Source organism: Pectinophora gossypiella, chromosome 14 (assembly GCF_024362695.1).
Source record: "Pectinophora gossypiella chromosome 14, ilPecGoss1.1, whole genome shotgun sequence".
Taxonomy (NCBI): Eukaryota; Metazoa; Arthropoda; class Insecta; order Lepidoptera; family Gelechiidae; genus Pectinophora; species Pectinophora gossypiella.
The window spans coordinates 7527301-7549136 of record NC_065417.1 but is presented as its reverse complement, the minus strand read 5'-3'; the positions used below and the strand labels follow the sequence as shown (position 1 = coordinate 7549136).

General features: G+C 38.1%; 1 protein-coding gene across 5 annotated transcripts; it reads right to left on the bottom strand.

Annotated features, from left to right (window-relative positions):
• Positions 1 to 203: 203 nt before the first annotated feature.
• Positions 204 to 19958, bottom strand: LOC126372380 (nucleoprotein TPR). 5 transcript variants are annotated; one of them, XM_050018097.1, is made up of 15 exons: positions 19746 to 19958; positions 12459 to 17342; positions 11718 to 11911; positions 10917 to 11006; positions 10098 to 10236; positions 9563 to 9759; positions 8739 to 8867; positions 7939 to 8037; positions 7052 to 7217; positions 6635 to 6734; positions 6231 to 6248; positions 6088 to 6119; positions 2352 to 2488; positions 1937 to 2045; positions 204 to 748 (listed from the first exon to the last, which is right to left on the bottom strand). In XM_050018097.1, exons 1-15 carry the CDS (start codon positions 19921 to 19923, stop codon positions 669 to 671), a joined length of 6552 nt encoding a protein of 2183 aa, XP_049874054.1. In that variant the 5' UTR covers positions 19924 to 19958; the 3' UTR covers positions 204 to 668. The 5 variants fall into 5 exon arrangements, with proteins under 5 accessions (XP_049874054.1, XP_049874049.1, XP_049874053.1 ...); XM_050018092.1 differs by having other exon boundaries at positions 6088 to 6248; XM_050018096.1 differs by having other exon boundaries at positions 2388 to 2488; positions 6088 to 6248.
• Positions 19959 to 21836: the final 1878 nt, after the last annotated feature.

The window sequence follows — 21836 nt, the reverse complement described above, 5'->3', positions numbered from 1 at the left end:
CATTTTCCCGCGCGTTGGAAAATAAATTGGAAAATTTTTGTTTCATTTAAAATTACGTCGTCGTAGAAAAAGTATTGTATGCAACGTTGTATAACTAGGTCAAAAAATGCTCGTGGCGTCTCTTATTGCGATGTTCGCCAAGGCTCACATCGCAACTCACGCCACTCGCATTTTTTGACCCTTCTTATACAACTGTTGCATAAAATACTATTATTCAATAATTCTACATCAATGTCAATTATTATATTTCTATGGAAATGTTTCACTTACATCTATTTTTTATGATAATGAATGACTTTTAATGTGTCTATTTACTCAATTGTAGCGGTTATGAAATATGCTGATGAATTTATATAATATAAAACATATCTAAAATGAAAAAAGGTAGCCAAATGAAAAGAAAATCGTTTCCTAATTTTGAAAACTTAATCATTTATATGATATTTATTTTGCAAAGAATACTACTCATACACTATTCATTCCCTCAAAGTAAACAAATCACAATAAACTCTTAAGAATACTAAAAATTACTTATATCACACACCAAGAGAATCTTATCTATTGGATATAGTTCCCTCTGAGGGGTGTTGTAAATACTAATTATGTGAGAATGTATTATATAGTAAATATTGTAATAGGAAGTAAAAAGGTAATGATTATAGACGCGTTCAGAACCTCATGTAGTGCGATCTTCGTGGGGGTCGGCCTCTAGACCGCATGCCACGTCCGCGCGGTCCGCTTTCACTGTCTGCAAAATATTAAAAATGTAAGTACACAATACTGTTAATTACTATAAAAGTTCTACAATTCAACCTCCAACATAATTGTGTGAAAACTGAATAGTTGTTAACGAAACTACAAAATGTACAGAGCACCCAGGGTCAAACATAATAGGTGGCAATTTAAAGTGCATTCTGTTGGACACAAGGTAAAAAACTGATGCAACATTTTCCTTCACCATTTTATAATATCGTAATCGTCACATTCAACACAAAAAAAATTCTAACGATAACTGCATCGTCAATATAGGTCGATTAATTAGGTATGTAAGTACATTAAACTCGTTTAATTATGCAAACGGTAATGAAACTACCTACTGCATTTACTGGTTTCTGATACTATAATAGAAACAGTTATAGTATCGTAATAATGTTCCAGGAGTTTCAGTTTACGGGTTTTTATTTGTCCTTACATTACACTAAATATTGCCGAAACTGAAATCGAGTTTCAACTTGTTCAGTAATCGACACTAAAAATAAAATTTAAGACCGATTGTTTTATGCAATGATTATGTATATCACAGCATTTAAAAAGTGGTCATATTTTTGAGAGTATCTAATCGTAATTTAAGAAATTGGATTTTAGTTAACCGATGTAATAACAGCGTTATTTCTTTATTATGAAATCACAATACAAATAATCACATACCAATCTTTTCCGTAAAAATACACATTTCAATTAGATAAATAAACAACATAATGTTGACAAAGCATCTCTTATCAAGAGTATAAATGACAGATCGTGATTAAAATTAATAATGTAGACAACGTCACACAGACACTGTACCTAATAATGAATGTTATTTTTACGACACGCCCGGAGGCGAAGTGATAAGCACGTGAATGTGTTGATGATTTTCCTTTACTCCTATTCTAGCAGTGGAGTAACGAACTAAGTTACGACTTAACGCAGATATTCAAAAATACTGCATTGCAACTTAATTTGTATTTATTATTGTATATTCCAACTAACTATCAAATAAAGTCAAAATGACTATAAGATTGTCGCATATTTGACGTGTTTAACGCATCGCAACGCTCTATCGCAGTTTGAAAGTAATCCCACCCATAACCATATAGTGACACCAGGGTGTTCCTTTTGTGTGTTCAGGTAGAGGCCCTGTCCTTTGTACAAAAAATTGTTATCCGTGGCGTACCGGCGGCGCGCATCCAGCGCTGATGCGGCGAGTGCGGCGGCGGGTGCGGCGCGCGGCGCGGGGCCGCGGGCGGCGCGCTCGCCTCCGCCTCGCGGCCTTCCTCCGCCATCTGGAACAGACATTCGTATTCAACTTTGTCGTTGTGTACCCTTATTATGACATTCGTCTCGGCTTTGGTGACTTATTTGTTAGTGAAATAAGAAACTGATACATGTACTGTTGCCACAATGTAGCCAATATTTCTCTAATATTTAAATTATGTAAATCGATATGAGCTAAAAGGCAATTAACAAAACTTACTAATATACTTGAATATAGGAATAAAAGTTGTTAACAAAAGATGCGAGGGAAGATAAACATTCTGTCTTATAGTCATCTCGACCGGGTTGTTATGGTCAGAAGAAAATATTAGTACCAGGCGCTGCTGTTGTTCATTGGCAGAGATACGTGCCTGATGAGGGGAGGAAGGCTCGCTGCCTTGTGAACTGACTGCCGGAGCCTCCTCTTCGCCGCGAGACTCCTCCCAATCGCGAGTCTCCGAACTCTCGCCACCTGTATAATAAGTATTTTCTTAGCAAATATTTACAAAGTTCTGTGACAGCCTTAAAGTTAGAGAGTAAAATGCGTTTGTAAATGCCATCTGTACATCTATTTTACATACCTACAATCATTTTATTAATACTTAAATCTCGTGTGGAAAATGTATACAAATGAATAACACCAAAACCTCGAAATTCATACTAAACTGTTGATATAATATGATACCTAAATATAGTACAGAAACATACATTGTCGTAACATAAAGCTAAGGCGGAGTCTCTTTTGTCAGAAAAACTACCTGTCGAGACTCTTTAGTAACGGCTATTATAACGGCCATCTGCTGCAATAACGTAAGCGATGCATTTGAAAAAATAAATCTAGACGCTGTAATTTATTTTCGTTTAAAACACTAGGTTACGTAGGCTGGACAATTTATCTGATATTCAAATGGACAAATATACATCAGTCGCCTTGAGAGTTAAAGCAGAGATCACAGCGCAAACAATGTCATTTGTTTGTCGTTCGCAGGTAGAAACAAAAGATAAAAACTGAGGCTTTAGTCCGACATTTTACGATGGTCGTGTCGAACGCATAATTGTCTTTTTTTGGATCAAGATGGTTTATTGTTTGTAAAACTGGTAGTTCGCTTTGTAATGAATGAAGTTAGCAACGGTTTTTTTGGAAGTATACTTTGTGGTCGACACAAGAATATCAGATGAAGGGACTATCTATTGGCGTTTCATGTTAAACGATGAAATTAGTATTTCGTATACACCTACATCCCATCTAAACTTTAATCATTTTTATTAGGTATATGATTTCATGGGATATAAATTCGATTTATTCATAGATATACGCGAGACATGTGTCTGTATCGTTGAATATTATATTCTGCCATAAATGTCAGGAATACATTCTTTATCTGAACTACTAATGAGGGACTCCAGGCTACGTTCACCAAAAATAATATAGATGGCGTTGTACAGGGTCATCATTTATACTCAAAAGATGCATATGTCTGTTATCCATGAAGTTAGAAGGTTAAACAAAGGGAAATCTGTACAGCGCCATCTATATTGTTTTTGAGGAATGTAGCTTGGAAAATTCCTCGTTTACTAACTGGTGTTTGTCTAAACATAACTAACTAGTATTTTGTAATCATTGTCTTAATTTTGATATTAAATATTGGTTGTCGTTATAAGCGTTAAACAGTACTTACATTTATATTTTGTTAAAATAGTTCATAAAAAATGTGTTAATATATATATTTATAATTTATATAGTTTAGTATTAATATAGTTTGTTTGTTTTCATTTACGGTGAATGCTGTGTACGCATGTAATTGGCAAGCATATATACAAGTCTTCCTATTTATAATGCAGTCTGTAAAAGTTTCATATGTATTGGTGTATGTGTACCTAAATAAATAAATATAACTATTTATTCAAATAATTTACATCAGAAAATATTTATTTGACGCGCACACAGCGTTTCCCGTGTTGCAAATTTTTAGAATTTTTAAAGGGGTCTTTAAATATCTATTACGGTTTAGATTTTAACGATGCGGACGACCAGATTATTCTAGCCATAGAATCAGCCAGTCAGCTCGCGACAACAAACACTCCACTCCAATTCCCTGACCCGAGGTCGCGCCCAACTGGGCACGGACAGGCCTATTGTCTTAAATTTCGTACCGGGCGAAAGTCCTCAGGGTTCGGCCAAGTAGTTGACGCCATCTGAGGCAAACCTAATAAGTTACGTTAAAATATAGGATTTTTGACTGTTATATGCTTGGCTAAGTGTGTCGTCTGCCCAGAATGCTACAGATGTAATTAATGTATATTGAAAGTCTATAGGGTAGGCTTTTGTTGCACTATAGTTGATAACAATAAAAGAGAATATGCATAACAAAGAGAATATAATTCACTACATATTGTTACGGAAGTGGGTTTCGGGATTGGAAGGAAACTCATTAAGCCCAAGGGAAAACGAATTTATTTTCTACACACGCAGTATAGCACTCGCACAAAGCTACATCACCGTCGCTTCACTATATCGCACTTTACGCGTCACTTGGACACTGCACGAAATACCGCACTAATAATGCACTAAACACTGCTCTTCACTTCCACTATTTCTTTACTTGCACACTTACCAACTTCTTGCTTCGATCACTTTAAAAACTGAACTGGCTCTCCTTGCTCTTCCCGCTCCATATATACATTATGGTCACGGCTTTTTGGCGGGAACGGGACAGTTGCTTTCTTTATTGAATAATCTAAATAATTAATACGAAGTGGTGTTTTGTGGTTAATGATCGCATTAAGTTAGTCGGAAAACATTCGCGACAGTGTTATTATATCGGAGTATTCAATAAACAAAGTGTATCTATTACTATTTTCGCTTCGTGCCAACAAGCCGCTTCATAACTCGAAAGTTTATGCGGACTTTTGAATTAATTCGTTTGGGGTTTGGAGTAGGAGTCTGCTCCGAGGGTGGGGCTTAGGTTTCATCATCATCACCTTTCATCATTTCATTAATCATCAAGAAAAAAAATACGTAAGACATGGCTGTATGGGCATAGTTCCCTTTGAAGGCAAAGGGAAATACGCCCCGAAGGGTAAGGACCCTTCGGGGAAAACCAAAATAAAAAAAAACATGGTCACATACTACAATTGTCGACTCCTTTCGAATCTCTGGTGGAATCTCCTTAACTATTCCAATAAAAAAAGTCAAGGACACTGCTATACGCTAGAGAAGGATGTCGCTAAGGGAAAAAGAGAAAGGAGGATTTTACTATGACATTGTAGAACTCTGGTCGCGTAGTTTGTTTACGCGATGTGACATTGTCAAACTGTCACAATATGTATAGTTTGACCAGAAATACAAACACCCATTTAGGTTGCTGCTATGATTTCATTTCAAATGTTTGTTACGGGGGTAACTAATAGGAAGGTGTAGTTTTGAATATAGCTGTATAATAAGATAACAAGTAAGAAAGTCCTCTTTAACTCCGTCTCTGGTAAGCATCCTATGTGTGTCCCTGAGTTTCAATCTTATCTAAATCTACCTAGGGCTTTGGGCGTGAATAGTTCTATAAATAGGTCTAGAGAGTATTTACGTATACATCTTTGTGATAATATTTGTTTATGTACACTCTAATTCTATTAAAGTAATTATTATATTATAATTTATGTACACCATTAACACATGTTTATGGAATACGATGTTCGTGCGTCACCCAACAGGGTCCACATAAAATCAGCGTCGTGGTTCACGCCGCGACTTGTGCTGAGTGAGGCCCTTTTATCTCAGGACGTCCACCACAACCTTATGATCATTTCGACAAACATCCGTCTTGCAGCTTTTTGTAATTGTTTAGTGGAAATTTGATATGATGTTATTGTCTTTTTTTTGTGTGTGGCGCCCTTTTATAATAAACTATTTCTATTCTAAAAGGTACACAGTTACTTTGGCATTTAGACAATAATTATGCGACGAGCTAGAACGGTGGCAGGAAAGAGCTGGGATCAGGGATAAGTGAAAGAAAAGATAAGAGGGCTTCGCCTTGCAGTAGGACATCGCTGGCTGTTAACGTTTCGGGTACTCACGGTTATCAGGTTGCGGTTGCGGCTGCGGCGGCGGCAGCGCGGCGGCGAGGTCGGCGTGCGTGTCGTGGTGCGAGGCGGCGCCGGCGCCCGCGCCCGCCTCCGCGAACGTGAACCGCGCGCCGCCGCCGCCGCCCAGCGGGGACACCACCGCCTCGCCGAACCTACGGATCACTCATCTCGATAATAATCACTACATAAAATGCTCTTCTTTACCAGCGGAGACATATCCATGCCCGTTTAGTGGTGACGCTTTCAATACTCCGTACAGTACTGCAAACAATGGCCATTTATGGATACTTTACAGTGGATCTGCGTGGCGCCGTGCATACTTTGATAAGAGGGATAATACCCAGTTTAAGAACATACATTGACTGTGGTTGGGACAATGAAAATAATCTTGACGTGTCTTAAACCTAGATTACAGTGAAGTGTGATCAAAGCAATACTTAGAGACAAAAAGTTGAAACTAATTCTGTGGAGGTCCGATAAAATAAAAGAAAGAAAAAACCTAGACTATGGAAATATAAAATAATGTATGTAAACATACCCGTCTGTGCGCCTGGGAACATAGAGGGTCGGCGTGGAAGGAACTATGCTGTCATCACCGTCATCGGCACCGTTGCCTCCTAGCGACAGAGCACCGCTCGCTATAAATATTATACATAGTAAAACAACAGGCAATATACGAACGTAACTTTATTATTTACTTCAAATAATTTCACTTTTTTGTTGAAACTGTTTTAATCACCAGAGAATTATTATTAAAATATTCCTCCTTCCGAAGCACGGATCTTGCTTTCGGACAATCGGGTGATGAGCCTGGAATGTCCTAACCAAGGCTCACAAGAGTGAGTTTTGTGATGTGTTCCCACCGGGATGGGAACGCAGGGCCTCTGAATCGTGAGCCCAACGTTCAACCACTGGACCACGGAGGCCGTTGTAGTAACGAGTGAGTGATACTAACGCTCCGTGCCGCTGCTGATGGCCTCGATCTGCGCGGTGGGCGCGGGCGCGGGCTCGCTGTCGGCCTCGCCGCCCGCGCCCGACCCGCTGTCGCCCAGCGAGCCCTCTTCGCCCTCCGCGCCCTCCTCTCCCTCCGCGCCCGCCTCCGGAGATTGCGCTGGTGAATCCTGCATATGGAAGAACACTTTATGAATCTTTCTTTCTTTTATCATTGTTTTTCTTTTTTTATGCCGTAAGCATGGCCAATTATTGGTCAGCAAAAATATAGTATCGATCGCCATCGTTTCCCAAAGAAGATGCATCTTTCAAAAGAAAAATGAAATTCTAAAATTGAATTTTGAAATGAAATCTTTATATTATTTATTTTAATTTAATTTTAGTGTGATAGCTCAGTAATAGATGTTTCGATGCTGAACCGGAAGCGAACAAACACAGAAAATAGGTCATCTCCAAGAGCAGATAGCACAAAGGGACAGAGAGATTGTGTGATCGATCACCTAACAGTAAGACAGTTCATCATATCCTTCCTTGGTCTTGTAAGAATCCATCTTAGGCCTTCATATCAAGACTAGGTGAAAATTGTTGGCCCTGTTCGCCCTATTAGGGATTACGGGCGTGAGTTTATTTATGAATATATGTATGTAATATGCAGGGCCTCTACATGTTATATGTTGAATTATTTGTCACTATGGGGTTCAGTACTACAAGCTAATGCTTCCCACAGACCCCAGTCTCTCTCACCAACAACTCTATCTTAATCTTTTTTTATTGTTAATTACCATTTACCAAGTTGATGTGAGAGTAATAAACATATTTTATCATTAATACTATTTGGTAGAAAAAAAAAACGCCAAAATACCAATTATTATATGTTAAAATTTAACTTACCTGGCGGGCACTGTTCTCTCCATCCTCTCCTTCCTCCTCCTCCTCGCCAGCTTCCACTTCCTGTTCCTCCTCCATATCTTCATCGTCGTCTTCTCCTTCCTGTTAGAAGAATACTTATTTATCAGACACAGGAGAAAACTAGTTAGTATACTTCTCTGATGCTTATCTTCAGGACGTCCTGTAAAAGTAGACTAGGGGATTGTGTCCACTCCAACATGATGCTTATACACATACTCATACTCATTTATTCATAAAAATTTTAAATTTTACATGTCAAATGTTTACTTATAAATATCAAAGACCCATAAAGACACAAGTGATAATATGAGCCTTCATCAAACGGTTTATCACAACCATACATAAAACATAACATAAAAAGCCTGTATACATTCTGTATATATCCCACTGCTGGGCACAGACCTCAATTAATCAAAGGTGGTCATCATATCCATCTTAGGATTTTTAACCAAAAGTGGCTGCAAGTTGTCTTCTGATTCTTTGTGATTACACCCACCTAATTAGGGTTCCAGGACGTGACTTTATATTACGTGCATATTATTGGATAGGACATCTAGTTCAGTAACAATTAGTGATTATATTTCAATACAGCTTAAGTTTTACAATAGCTTCAATGCGCGGTACGGGTCAGATCTGTCAAAATGCAAACGCCAGTGCTGTGACATTCAATAGCATAGTGATGTATCAGTCGAGATACGGCGGATCATTTTATTTTATCTAACAGTATGTTATGTGTACATTAAGGTGTACTTGTGAGTGCATATACTTAAAACAGTACGTACTCTGTACATGGTGCCGCTGCAGCGTTCGTCGTCTTCCTCCGAGTCGACCACGATGACACCCTCGTCGTCCTGGTCACAGCGGGACGACGTTGGCACTTGGTACTCTACCTCCACTGAACGTTCGAAACCCTGAGGAGAAGACAATATTTAAAGACACAAATACCCGGTTTTTGCTGTTTTAAAATCAGGGATATGAGACTCCTGTTATATCCCTGCTTTCAACGCGGTAAGAACCTGGTATTACGTGTTTTAATTAAAATAATAACTACGGGATAGAAAAAAGATGTTGGGAAGGCTCTATCGCGCCTTTTGTGTGAGAACCGCTGTCGCCGGTTCAACCCCACTCTTTTTTACTATTACTCCTGCAAACAGATAACTACGATAATTTTCCTGCTTTTCAATTTGTCATTACTTTTCGTAAGATACTGAATGCAAAAGTTTTTTTTTTATAAATAGCCGATGGAACTTAGGATGCTAAGTTTTTTAGCATTCCTGTAATAAGGAGGGATCTCCTTGCATGACGTTTATAATTGACTTATTGCCCTGCAGGTAATACACAAGACGACTTTTTAATACTATCTACCTACTATTGCGGAGCTCCATGCGTCGTAATATTTGCGGACGAGTGGAGTGCAAAGTTGAAGTATAAACTACTTGCTCATACTTGTATGGCGCGCATTTCGCGCTGACTTGTCCCTTCCAACCTCTTTCTTCTATTTCGTGATAATCGTGTAAAGCGTTCAATGCCGGCAGCAGAAAAAAAAATCTTAACATTGTGACACTCATAATGCGTAACGTGTGCAGCGGTTAAAAGTGAGGCTTACCTGAACTCGTGTCCTCTTAGCGGCGAGCGGGCGGGGTTGCAGACGCCGCTTTTGCGGACGCGCGTCTGGCGGGGCGTGAGACGTGCTCACGCCCGGTGGGGCGTGAGACGTACTCACGCCGGGCGGCGCGTGAGACGTGCTCACGCTGGCCGACGGCTGCGACGGCGCCGCGGATGTGGGCGCGCTGCTTGCCGGCCCTGCGACCATCATGTTATGGTAATAATTACGGATTATCCGTTAGTTTCAGTTACGGTTATTAGATATTGAAGGAATTATAAAAGTAAAATACAAATAGGTAAATGATTTGACGATTTAGGTACTGTAAGTAATCACTCAATGGGTGACTGAACGCGGTGTCGGTTCCGTTTAAAATGTCTTAAAATCTGACGTTGGGCTAGTCGTCTATCACAATACGGTTTCACACATGCATAATTAATACTTCGATTTGATCAGATGTGGCAACAGCCTTCTAGTTGCCTTCTATTAGTGTAGTATACGAGGTTGAGGTAGGTGGGCGCATGAGGCAGTGTGGTACCTGCGTGGGGCGGCGCAGGCGCGGCGGGCGCGGCGGCGCTGGACACGCTGGGCGCGGGCGCGGAGCTGGCGGCCGCGCTGGCGCCCACCGAGCTCGTGCCGCTCGGCTGCTCGATGCGCGGCAGCACTAGTGCTACAGCCTGCAAACCAACATATTACTATAATTTATGTAGGTGGTGAAGGAAAACATCCTGAGGTACACTAAGAAAATGTGTGAGTCGGGTTCATAGACCGAATAAAAGTCGCCAAAACGCAAATAAGCGTCTTGAGGTCCAATACCGGCAGCAGAAAATTTTGTTAAATTAATCTCATCATTATGATACTCTGCTGTACTGAAAGTAATATTCATAACATAAAATCACGACAATATCTACGCTGGGGTAGTCCGAGGTACATCTATCGCAAGATGAACCCACACTTCACCGAGCTTTCTGTTAAACCAACGTCATAGGTGGTGAGCCGTATCGAGTCAACTTTGTTAGTAAAAACTGCAATCAAGATAAATTAACAACTCATTGGTGCAAGTCCGGTACCGGAGTTCGAACCGCGGGTGTACCATGGGGCAACAGTGACTCCAAGCAAGTAATAATATTCGTCTTGCAAAATTTGATATGTAAATCTCTTCTTTAACTTAAAGATTTGCCTTCTATCTGTTCCTGCGCATCTCTCTCTCCATATTACTTTTTAAACAAACAAAAGTTAAATAAAAGCTGGTCAAATGAATACAATATGTTTAGCTGCTTATCATGCCAGGTATCTCCACATTGTTGGCAATATCACGGGTGCAATATTTTAGAAATTGTTGTAATTATTTAATTACCTGTTTTGGGTCTTGTGAGTGGGACGAAGGTTGCGCAGTGCTGTCACTGGAGCCAGAGCTACCCATGCCAGCTTCACTGGTATCCATATCCTGGCAAAAATATGATTTATTTTTACAAGGCTTGATATGTAAAAATATATAGCGATATGTCTCTCTAAACATATCAGTAATGTCTAATTGAATTTTTTGATAAAATACAGGGCGTTAGTGACATATTAACGAAAACTTTGACAGATGATTCAGACCATTATTCTGAGTAGTTATCAAGTGGAATTTTCCGTCGCAAAAGTATCTAACTGAAAATAATTTTAAATAACACTGAAATGTTCATGAATTTTCCGACAGGAAATTCCACTTGATATTAACTCAGAATAATGAGCTGAATTACCCCCTCAGTATTTGATACGATGTTACGTACACCCCATACAAGAATGTACAGGTAGCCATATAAGTGCGTATGCGTTCCATCGAAAAAGTATATAATTTAAAATAATTTAAAAATACACAAAACGACATGAATTATGCGACAGAAAATTCCACTTGTTATCACAATCATGGTCTGAGTCATCCCCCTCAGTAGTCGTTACGATGTCACTAACACCCTGTATAAGTGAGAAGAACGAATGGACTCATTGGCACATATAACAGAAGTTGCTGCTGAGGCCAACATTGATGGTACAATGGTTTATCTCGATCGATCTGTTTACATATACGATCGGTCGGTACGATGATAATGTTATTTACTCTCGTTAGACTTGCTTACATTAACTCAAAAGTTTAATATATGTTGTGTTGTTTTACCTGTGTGGACTCGGGCGGCGCTGTGGTGGCGGCGAGGGCTGCGCGCGGCAGCGGGCGTGAGGAGGAGGCGGGCATGTACTCGGTGGTGTGGGCGTCGTGCGGCGCCGTGGGGCCCACCTGCGCCATCGGCCGGATGGACGCCAGCGGGGGCTCGCCGCCGCGCCGGCTCGGCGTCACGCTCTGTTGTGCTACACCTAACACCATATTATTATCTTTACAAACACTTAATAGAGACTTAACTATTTAATACTGTGACTTAAGAACAAGCAGCTGTTTTGAGAAACGGATCAATCTGACAAATTGACTAACTAGCTTGTTGGGAATGTAATCTCGTTTGGCCATATTACTTATAGGATTGTTTTCATATTGATAATTGTGTTAAGCAACAACGAAGCTTCATGCCTGTATTCCTGAAGGGGCAGGCAGAAGTGTATTAAAATAAATGAATAATTGTAAGTACCTACTCCAATTATAATTCGAATAACGAATGAATGGAATAGCCGTGAGCTGTGACTGATTCCAACAATATAATTATTGAGATAATCCTGGATCAGGAATTATCACGTAAGCGAGTTTAATAAATCACTTATTATCTTTAGTATATATCCAGCCAGAATATTAGGCCTCTTTACTCATATGAAGTTATATTTAGACTGCTCTTTCTCATCCTGAACGAATGACAGACTTGGAATTTCAGAAAGTTACCTGAAATATTCATTAAATGAATTGTGGTTAACTCACCTGCCATTGGTTTTATGTTAGCTGTGGGAGGATCTGTAGTAGTCTTTTCAGTGGTAGTCTGCTGTTTAGAAGCCGAAGCTTGACTGGCCAGTTGCCTCTGCAGTAAATTGACTTTCTGCAATAACGCCTCGACTTCGCGCGTTTTTTCAGCCTGAGCGTCACTCAGCTCTTTTTCAATTCTGGAAAGGCGGCCCTCATACTGAGACTTAATGAGTGCCAACCTAACATCTTGCTCGTCTCGAGTACTCTGCTCAATGTTTTCAATCTTAGAACGAGACTCATCCAACTCACGAGACAAAGAGTTATTTCTTTCAGTCAACTGGCATATTTTAGATTTAGCCTGCTTTAATACTTGTTTAGTTTTTTCCTCCTTGTCCTCTTTATCAGTCCGAAGACTTTCGAGCTCTTGTTTAAGTTTTTCATTATTTGTTTTTTCTGTCTCCAGTTGTGCTTGGATCTCAGATAGTTGGTCTTCTACCTTCTTTGCACTTTCCGCTAATGCAGAGCTGGCAGCTGCCTGTTCCCCTTCAGTCTTTTTCTTTTCGTCGTCTACCGCCTTCACCAGCTCTTCATATTGACCTTTGTATTTCTTAGCTATTTTCCTAATCTGCATTTCTTTGTTTCTAATATCATTCAGAGAAACGTTGGCAGCGTTAAGTTCTTCCGATAATTTCGTGTTCGCTTCCAGTGCAGTGGCAAGCTCTGCTTTAATCTTAGTAAGTTCTTCAGTGACACGAGTCATGTCTTCTTTAACAACTTGTAACTCTTCAATCAGTTTCTTATTCTCTTCAACTATGGCATTTTGCTGACGTGACAACGTAGAGTACTGCTCTTCTAACTTAGTTCTTTCTACTTTTACAGCACCAAGCTGTTCATTCAACTTCCTAACATTTTCTTTCTCGTTAGTTAACATTTTAGCAAGAGCATCTCTTTCATTTTGCAGTCTCTTCCAATCTTCTGGACTCGTTTTGTTAGCTCGTTCCACTAAAGCATTTACTCTTGTTCTCCACCTGGCACAATCAGCCTTCAAAGAAGTATTTTCAGACTGCAGTGTATCATTCTTAGATGTCAGATCACTGATCTTTTCTTGAAGCGGACCAAGTTGCTCTTCCATTGTTTTCAATGATATAGAAAGTTCTTCCACGCGAGCAGTTAATGTATCACGTTCTTCTCTCAGAATTCTGTTGCTATCTGTCAGTGCATTCAGAGTTTCCACCTTCCTCAAGATATCAGATTGTTTATTAACTGTCACCATGCTCACTTCTGATCTCTCTCTTTCAGCAGCCAAAGCCAACTTAGTATCATCCAATTGTTTCTCTGCAATTTCCAATTGAGATTTTAGTCGCATTGTTTCAGCTTGCAAAATGTCAAACTTAGCCATTGCAATATCTTTTTCTTTTCTTAAGAATTTCACAACTTGGAATAATTGATCCGAAGACTCTTCAGATGCAGATAAATTCATAATAGAAGAATCATTTGCAGATTCATTCATGCTTTCTGATCGTGATTTAGAAGCATGACTTACGGACAGTTGCGTGCCTAAAGCCTGGATTTGATCGTGTAACAATGCATTCTGGTCATTTAAATCCTTCAATCTTTGTGCAAGTTGTTCATTTTCGTTGGTGAGTAGTTTTTGTCTTTCTTCCCATGACGTTGTTGCACTCTCTAATTTCTCGATTGTGCTATTCTTTAATGCCACTAATTCATTAATTTGATTTTGGGCTTTTGAAAACTCTTCTTTGACATGCGATAACGTTTGAATATCAGAAGAATGCAGTATCATTTCATGAGTGTATTTTTCTTCAGCTTTCTGTACAGCTTCTGAGAGTTTCGTTATTTCCGAACGAGCTTCTTCTAGTTCAGACCGAGAACTATCAATGTCAGCCAAGGCATTCTTCAACTCTTCTTTCGCCTTTGTCAATTCAGTCCTCAGAGTGGTATTAGTATTAGAATGTTCGCCAGTACCTTGCAATGACAGTTCTGTTTCTAATTCAGAACATTTATCTTCAAGTTGTTGTACTTTTTGCATGTACTCAGATAGTTTTGCCTCTGTTTCAGTTTTATATTTTTCGTACTCACTGTGTAAGGTTTTCAATTCCTTTTCTGCTCCTTCTGATATATCGCAATATTGTTTTATATGTTCTTTGGCAACAGTCAATTGCTCTTGTAAAGATTTTATTTCACTTTCCCTATCCGACAGTTTATTTTCTAGCTCTCTTATCCTCTTTACAGTATCGAACGACCCGTCAGTGTTGGGGGAAAGGGCAGTTTTGAGCTTCTTAGCCAGTTCTTCATTCGACTTATTTTTATCAATCAAGTCTTGCCTTAACTGTTGTATTTCTTTTCTCATCGCATCCGCTGCGTCTTTTTCTTCTTGCATACGAGATTTTGCAGTCTCTGTTTGCCTCTCTAGGTGTGCCGCCAATTCTCTAAATCTATCTTGTTCTTCTTGAAGTCGTCTTCTCAAAGCTGAGCATTCCCTCGTAGCTTCATCTAGTCTTGTTTCTATTTTGGCACGATTTTCTGCTTCCACTCGCTCCAAGCTTGCCTTTATGAGTTCCAAATTCTTCAATAGCAATGATTGTCCCTGTCTCTCACGGTTTAACATTTCTTTTTCAGTTTGAAGACGTACTTCTGTATCTTTAAGTAATTTACACTCCAGCTTCAAGTTTTCTACTTGAATTTCAGCTGCAGCTAATTTGCTCTGTGCATTTAAAGCTTCATCTCTCAAATGTTGTAGAGATACTTCGTGTTTAGCAATAGTTGCATTGTAAGCTTTGTTCTTTTCTTCCAAAGAAGCTATTTGCTTCTTATAAGTAGTAATATTGGTTTGTAATATTTTAAGTCGTTCGTTATTGTATTCTGATGTAGATGCACTTTTGCTGTTGGATGCAGTAAGTTTTGCAATTTCTTGCCTCATATTGTCAATTTGCTCAAACAACATTCTTTCATTAGTCATTTTCTCCTCTTTATAGGTTTTGTACTCTTCCTTTAGAAGTTCTAGATGTTTTTCAGTTTCTTTATATTTTATCTCATATGTAGATACGCCAGCTGGAGCTGCCTTGGAAGTTTTCTCAGGTGAAGATTCCATCATAAATGAATCTCCTTTCCCCAAATCAGCACCTTCAATAAACATAGAACTCACTTCGTGGCGTTTACCTTTCATAAGATCGTGATACAACTTCTTGAACATATCACGTTGTCTGATGAGACCGTTAACCATCTTCGTCTGGCGGTCTTGGGCATCAGTCAATTCTGAAACTCTATTTTTCAAAGTTTCGATTTTATTTTGCATATCGCCGCTCTCAAATTGCTCCTTATTGCGTTCTAATTCTTCTTGTTTTTCTGTTAAGTCACGGATCATACGTAAAAGTTTTTGATTATTACTTTGTAGTTCTTGAATGTCACTAAACGTAACCAATGTCTTTGAAATGATTCGAGATGAATCGGATGAATTTGTCACGTTAGATGCTGTATGTGACGAGTCATGATCACCATTAGGCAACCCTCCGCGGCTATGCTCAATTTCTTTTAATAAGAAGCAAACCTGTCGTCCTAAATCAGCCAACTCTCCTTTTAATCTGGAATTTTCACGGTTGTAATGATTTGCTATCTTAGACGACTCGCTATAATCATCACGAAGCCTGTTACACTCTATTATAAGGGATTCTATTTGCTGGGTCAAAGCCGTGTTGGTTTCCAATGCCTCGTCATATTCAGATTTTTGCTTTTGTAACATCGGCGCTTTTTCCTCGAGTTCTTGAATAATAGTGTTGATGGTTATGTTGAGACGTCGATTTTCTTCTTTTTCCTGAGCTAGTTCTTCTGTTACTTTGACAAGTTGTGAATAGATTTGCGTCAAAGACATGCCTGACTTGAGCAGTTTGCTTGCAGTTGCTGCAGATGGAGCTAAGTCACTCAAAGCCATGTCTAGATTTTGTGCATTAGCTGCTTTCAACAAGTCATTTGCATGTTCCAATTCACTTTTCAGTGAAGCAATAACCTCATTTTTCTTTTCTAATATTTCCTCATGATCCATTTCAGCTTGTTTGTATTTTGTTTCTAGCTCACCATATTTCTCAGACGCTTCATTTAATAATTTCTGTAATTCGGAAATGCCATCAGTCAACTCCATAGTTTTCGCCTCAGCATCATCATGCATAGATTTAAATAGATCAGCCAATTTAGACTTTGCATCTAACTCTTTTTTATAGTTTTCGGTCATTTTGTTTTCGATTTCTCTCTGCTCAGCTAAACGTTGTGTAAGATTTTCGACTCGATTGTTCAAGTTTTTCTTTACTTCATTCAGATGTGCAATTGTTTCATTGGCTGCATTGAGTTCTTCAGTTTTTTCTGCTAATTGTGTCTCAAGATTTACTAGCCTGCTTGTGTTGTTTAATCTTAGTGTTTGTAGTTCAGAAGTAAGTCTGTTGACCTCTTCTGTTAAACCAGCAATCTGAGAATTTAGTAGAGTTCTTTCTTGCTCTATTCTTTTCTCTTTGTATTGTAGAGACAACTCTCTGCTTTGTATTTCATCATTCAAAGTCAAAGCTTCACACTTTGCATCTATAGCAGCGCGAAGTTGCTGTGAGAGCGCGGCTTCACTTGCTGTCAACCTTTCAATTTCAGCATCTCGCCTTTGCAGAATCCGCGTCAGGTCGTTTCTTTCATCCACAGCTGCATCTCTCCCGCTCTTGATGGATATGACTTCATTTTCCAATCGACAGATTTTATCGCGAGCTTTTTCAAGTTCGCCATTTAGAGCTTCAACCTGCTTTCCCAATTCAGTGACAGTCTCTTCGGCTGTCAGTAACTTTTTTGCGGCATCTTCATATTTTGCTGTAAGTTCGAGAATTGTAGTTTCTGAAGCTGCTATTTTGTCACCTATAACAAAAAAAAATAGTTACCCACAAAAATTGCAGAACAATAGAGAACGCTAATATATTAGTATTTCGTAATTACTAACTATATATACACAGTTACAGACAATAGGTACATTATTTATTATATTATCATAACCTGTATTTATTATATGGGGCCTGTAGCATATCCTAATGTGATGTTCCTAATATTTATTAACTTTTAATATTTACTATCATAATGAGGGACTTTCCAGGCTATGTTCCCTAAAAAAATATAGATAGCGCTGTAAAAATTGCCTTTGTTTAACCTTCTAGTTTCATGAATAACAGACATACACATCTTTTATCTTTGTTTTTGGGTATTACTGCTGACCCTATTTATTACTCCCATGCACAATAAATCTTCCACCTATTATTATTCTGATCAAAATAAAGGGTAGCAACATAATTCTATTCATAATTTGATCCAAATATCAAGCAATTGCTTCTGTTATTACTTTCGGCACCATGTTCGGACGGCTAAGTGCGAGAGTATGGCGCAATAAACATCCAAATGCGAAGATCAAAATGGTTGTTTGCATATTGTCCATACTTTTGTTTGGGGCGAAAACCACGTATGCGAAACAAGAACGTCGTCTCAACACTATCCATACGCGCTGTCTCCGTAATATCTTGGAGATCTCATGGAAGGACAGGGTCACCAATGATAGGGTTATTGAAATCGCTTAGCTACCCGGCCTTAAGGCTCTGCTAAATCAGAGATGCTTGCGGTGATTGGGGCATGTGCACTGAATGGAACCCTCATTCTTACCATGTGTCTTAACGCGTAAGTGCGCGCGATGCACAGTCCGCGTGCTCACCCCCTTTCTCGTCAGTGGCATATGGCTGTTTAAGCCTAAAGTAAAACCCAGAGGGGGTGAGGTCGGTGTGGAGTTACCATTCTGTAGGTGTGTAGTATTATTCTTTCTTCTATGCTATTGATAGACTATGGATAGTTTAAAAAAAAACTATCGATAGGTTATCGATAGTATTAATAGCTCATTTAGACCTAATTATCGACATGTAGCAACTCACTTTCGATACTATAGAAATAAAATTTTATGAAAAAGATTGTTCTTGCAATAGTCAGAAGCAATACTATCGATAGTATTGATCTTTTTATCGGTAGTCAACATATAGCTCAGCAACACCCAGTCTGACTGCAATGAGAAAACAAGCCTAATGCAGGTTAGGTCACATACCTCCGTAACACGGGAATGTGCATTTCTACTAAAAGACAAAATGTGATTTTTACGTAATTTCTGTCCATTTGACGATTTTTTTATTATCATATTGGGATGTGTTTTATAGTAAATGCCATTTGCGCCAAACCTACTATAAGTCACTTTAAAAAAACCTTATAATCACGCCAAGTTTGACTCTCATACATACATGCTACTGTTTTTTGAATGGGTCCCCTTCATTTATTATTGTATGGACTTTTAACTGCTTGTTAGGATATGCTATAATAACACACATAGGTATTCTCTTATTCATCTTAAGACCAGATAATATATTAAATGTTGTCCAAGACCAAATGTATAAACACTGTAATTTAGAAGATACAAGCAACCAAAAGCTGGTCAAAGTTGCAAACCAAAGGCTCTGAATTTAGATTGTTTTACCAACTGCAAATAAGTTTGCTTTTTTGTGATGGCACAACTAATTTTAGATCTTCGCATTTTCCCTTTACTTGAACTGTAAGACCTTCCTTCTTGCCAAATTTCATGATTTCATTTGATTATCTCAAACATACATAGAACAGAACTCACAAAATGCAATTACTTTTTAAAACCCAGTACTTTCTTTCTGCAATGATTCTGTCTAAATTTATTGGATTTAGTGTTCCAGTTATAAATGTGAATTAGTATGTATATAGGATTAACGGGAGCCTAAAACATTTGTACAGCGATTATTTAAATGGTATATTTGAGTAATCAAAATAATTTTCGGGAAAATGAGACTATTATAACTACATAACTTCACGGAGCAATTCAATAACTCTAGACTACAACAATTTAACTGATAACAAAGATAAAGTGAGTATACCTATTTTGTTTTGTTGTATATTTGTAACTTATTGAAAGAAGCCCTTTTCAAGGTTTCCAGCCCCAAATCAGCACGATGCAACAAAGTACAGTGGAAACAAAAACATAGATAAATATTTTTTGTTGGTTATAAAAAAAACCACTGCGTACAAAGAACGCGTAAGTTGAGGGTAGAACGGTATTTCTAAATTTTGTATCTGCAGTGTTTTATTATACACTAAACTTGTCAAATTAAGAAATGATAAACATCACGGCCATTAAAACGATAACCAATGATAGAGAATATAATCCAAAGAAAGAAAGCTTTGCAAGCGTTGCAGAAAACACCGGTTACTCACCTATTTGCGTTTTACTGGTTTCATGAAGAGCTTTGGAAGTCAAATACTCTTCGAACTTTTGATCAATATAGGAATTTATTTTATCCGCGACCTGGTTGGGTAAAGAAGAGATTTCCGTTTCTGATAAAACATTTTGTAAATGATTTTTCCCACCGGCCTCAACGCTTGCACCTTCCATCTTTATTTTACAACCAAAGACAACAATTTACTTTTCTTTCATAACTGCCAAACATCATAAATAACTTATTTTTTTCTTTTTTCTGCGGAATATCCGTGGTCCGTGCAACGTGGTGTAAGAATCACTCACTCAATTGACTCATTCGTAGAAGACTCACTCAACTCAATTTAAATTGATTTAAAAATAAACGAAAATCTTGTATAATCTATTCAAAATCTATTAATAAAACCGTTGTAAAAACTACTTTTACTTTTTGTTTGGAACGAAGCGAATTCCTTCCGGTATTTGACTTGAAGTTTTGAAAAATAATAATGCTAAACATGGCTGAATTGGCGACAGTTCTTCGCCATTATCCGGGAAAAAATACTTCTGTCAAGTCAAGCAATAATTGTAATGTCAAGGCTTTTCGGCGGGAAACGGGAACGGGACAGTTGCTTTCTTCATTGAGTAATCTAAATAATTAATACGAAGTGGTGTTTTGTGGTTAATGATCGCATTAAGTTAGTCGGAAGACATTCGCGAGTGTTATTATATTGGAGTATTCAATGAACAAAGTGTATCTGCCTATTTTCGCTTCGTGCCGGGAAGCCGCTTCATAACTCAAAAGTTTATGCGGACTTTTGAGTTAATTCGTTTGGGGTTCGGAGTAGGAGTCTACTCCGAGGGTGGGGGCTTAGGTTTCATCATCATCACCTTTCATCATTTCATTAACCCTTTACCGCATACAGACCCATATTTGGTACACACACATCACTTACTGATTGAAATATTCGGATACATTCCACCTTTCTTGCAAGACATTTATTATTTGTATAGAGTATCGTATATCCGAACACATGATCACAATAGTTTTTCCAATCGTACCCCCATCTTGCGTATTTTTCAGTTAGTAGTTGAAAATTCGGAATAAAGTGCGTTTTTGAGATATCGGAGAGCAAAAAGAAATATATCTGTAAAATTTATGGAGTAAAAAAATCCTCTTTTTGGTAAATTTTGAAGAAGAACATTCCTTTTGCGTAAAACCAGCAAAAAATGTATGTAAGCTCAACTAAAAGACAGGTTTTTATCCATTCAAACATTGTTCCAAATTTGGGACACCATGCACTTATGGTAATTTTTCCTTGGCAAATTTGGTACAGTGTGCAATAAGGTAGTTTTTTGTCTTTGGTCAAATTTGGTACAGTATGCAGTAAGATAGAGCAGACATTTTAGGTGTTTCAAAAATATTTGCTACAACTTTAGGTGTCCCTATTTTAAAAGGTTTTAAGTTTTATGAACATAATCACCACATGTGACGGCAGGTAGAATATATCAAGCGACGTCGCCGACTTGAATTACCTCCACTAGAAGTAGCTCTAGATGGCATTGGACATTGGCCAATATGGACTGACGACCAATGTCTGAGATGTAAAAGCGAAGGATGTTCTCAAAAATCACACGTAAAGTGTAGCAAATGCCGAGTTTATTTTTGTTTTAATAAAGATAGAAACTCCTTTCGAAGTTTTCATACACAATGATGCACAAATTTACAGACAATTCTCTCAACTCATAATAAACTCGTTATTAGGTAATAAACGACATTTTTTAATACTTAACAAACTTTCTATTAAGTTTTTAAAATAAAGTTGATTTTTGTAAAAGAAATATTATCTGGCTATTTTTCATTTCATTTTTCAAACAAATACTTTGCAAAAACAATGCAACAGACATACATAAATTTTTATTACGAAATATATATATATAAATCAGCAGTTTTTTTTACATGAATGCATATTGTACCATAATTGGCCAGTCAACTTAATACTACGTTACTGCATGTTGTACCAAATATGGTACACTGATATTATTGGGATTTTTCTCAGCTTTCCAAGTGTATATAATTTTTTTCTTATTTTTCCTATGTTCTAAAAAGT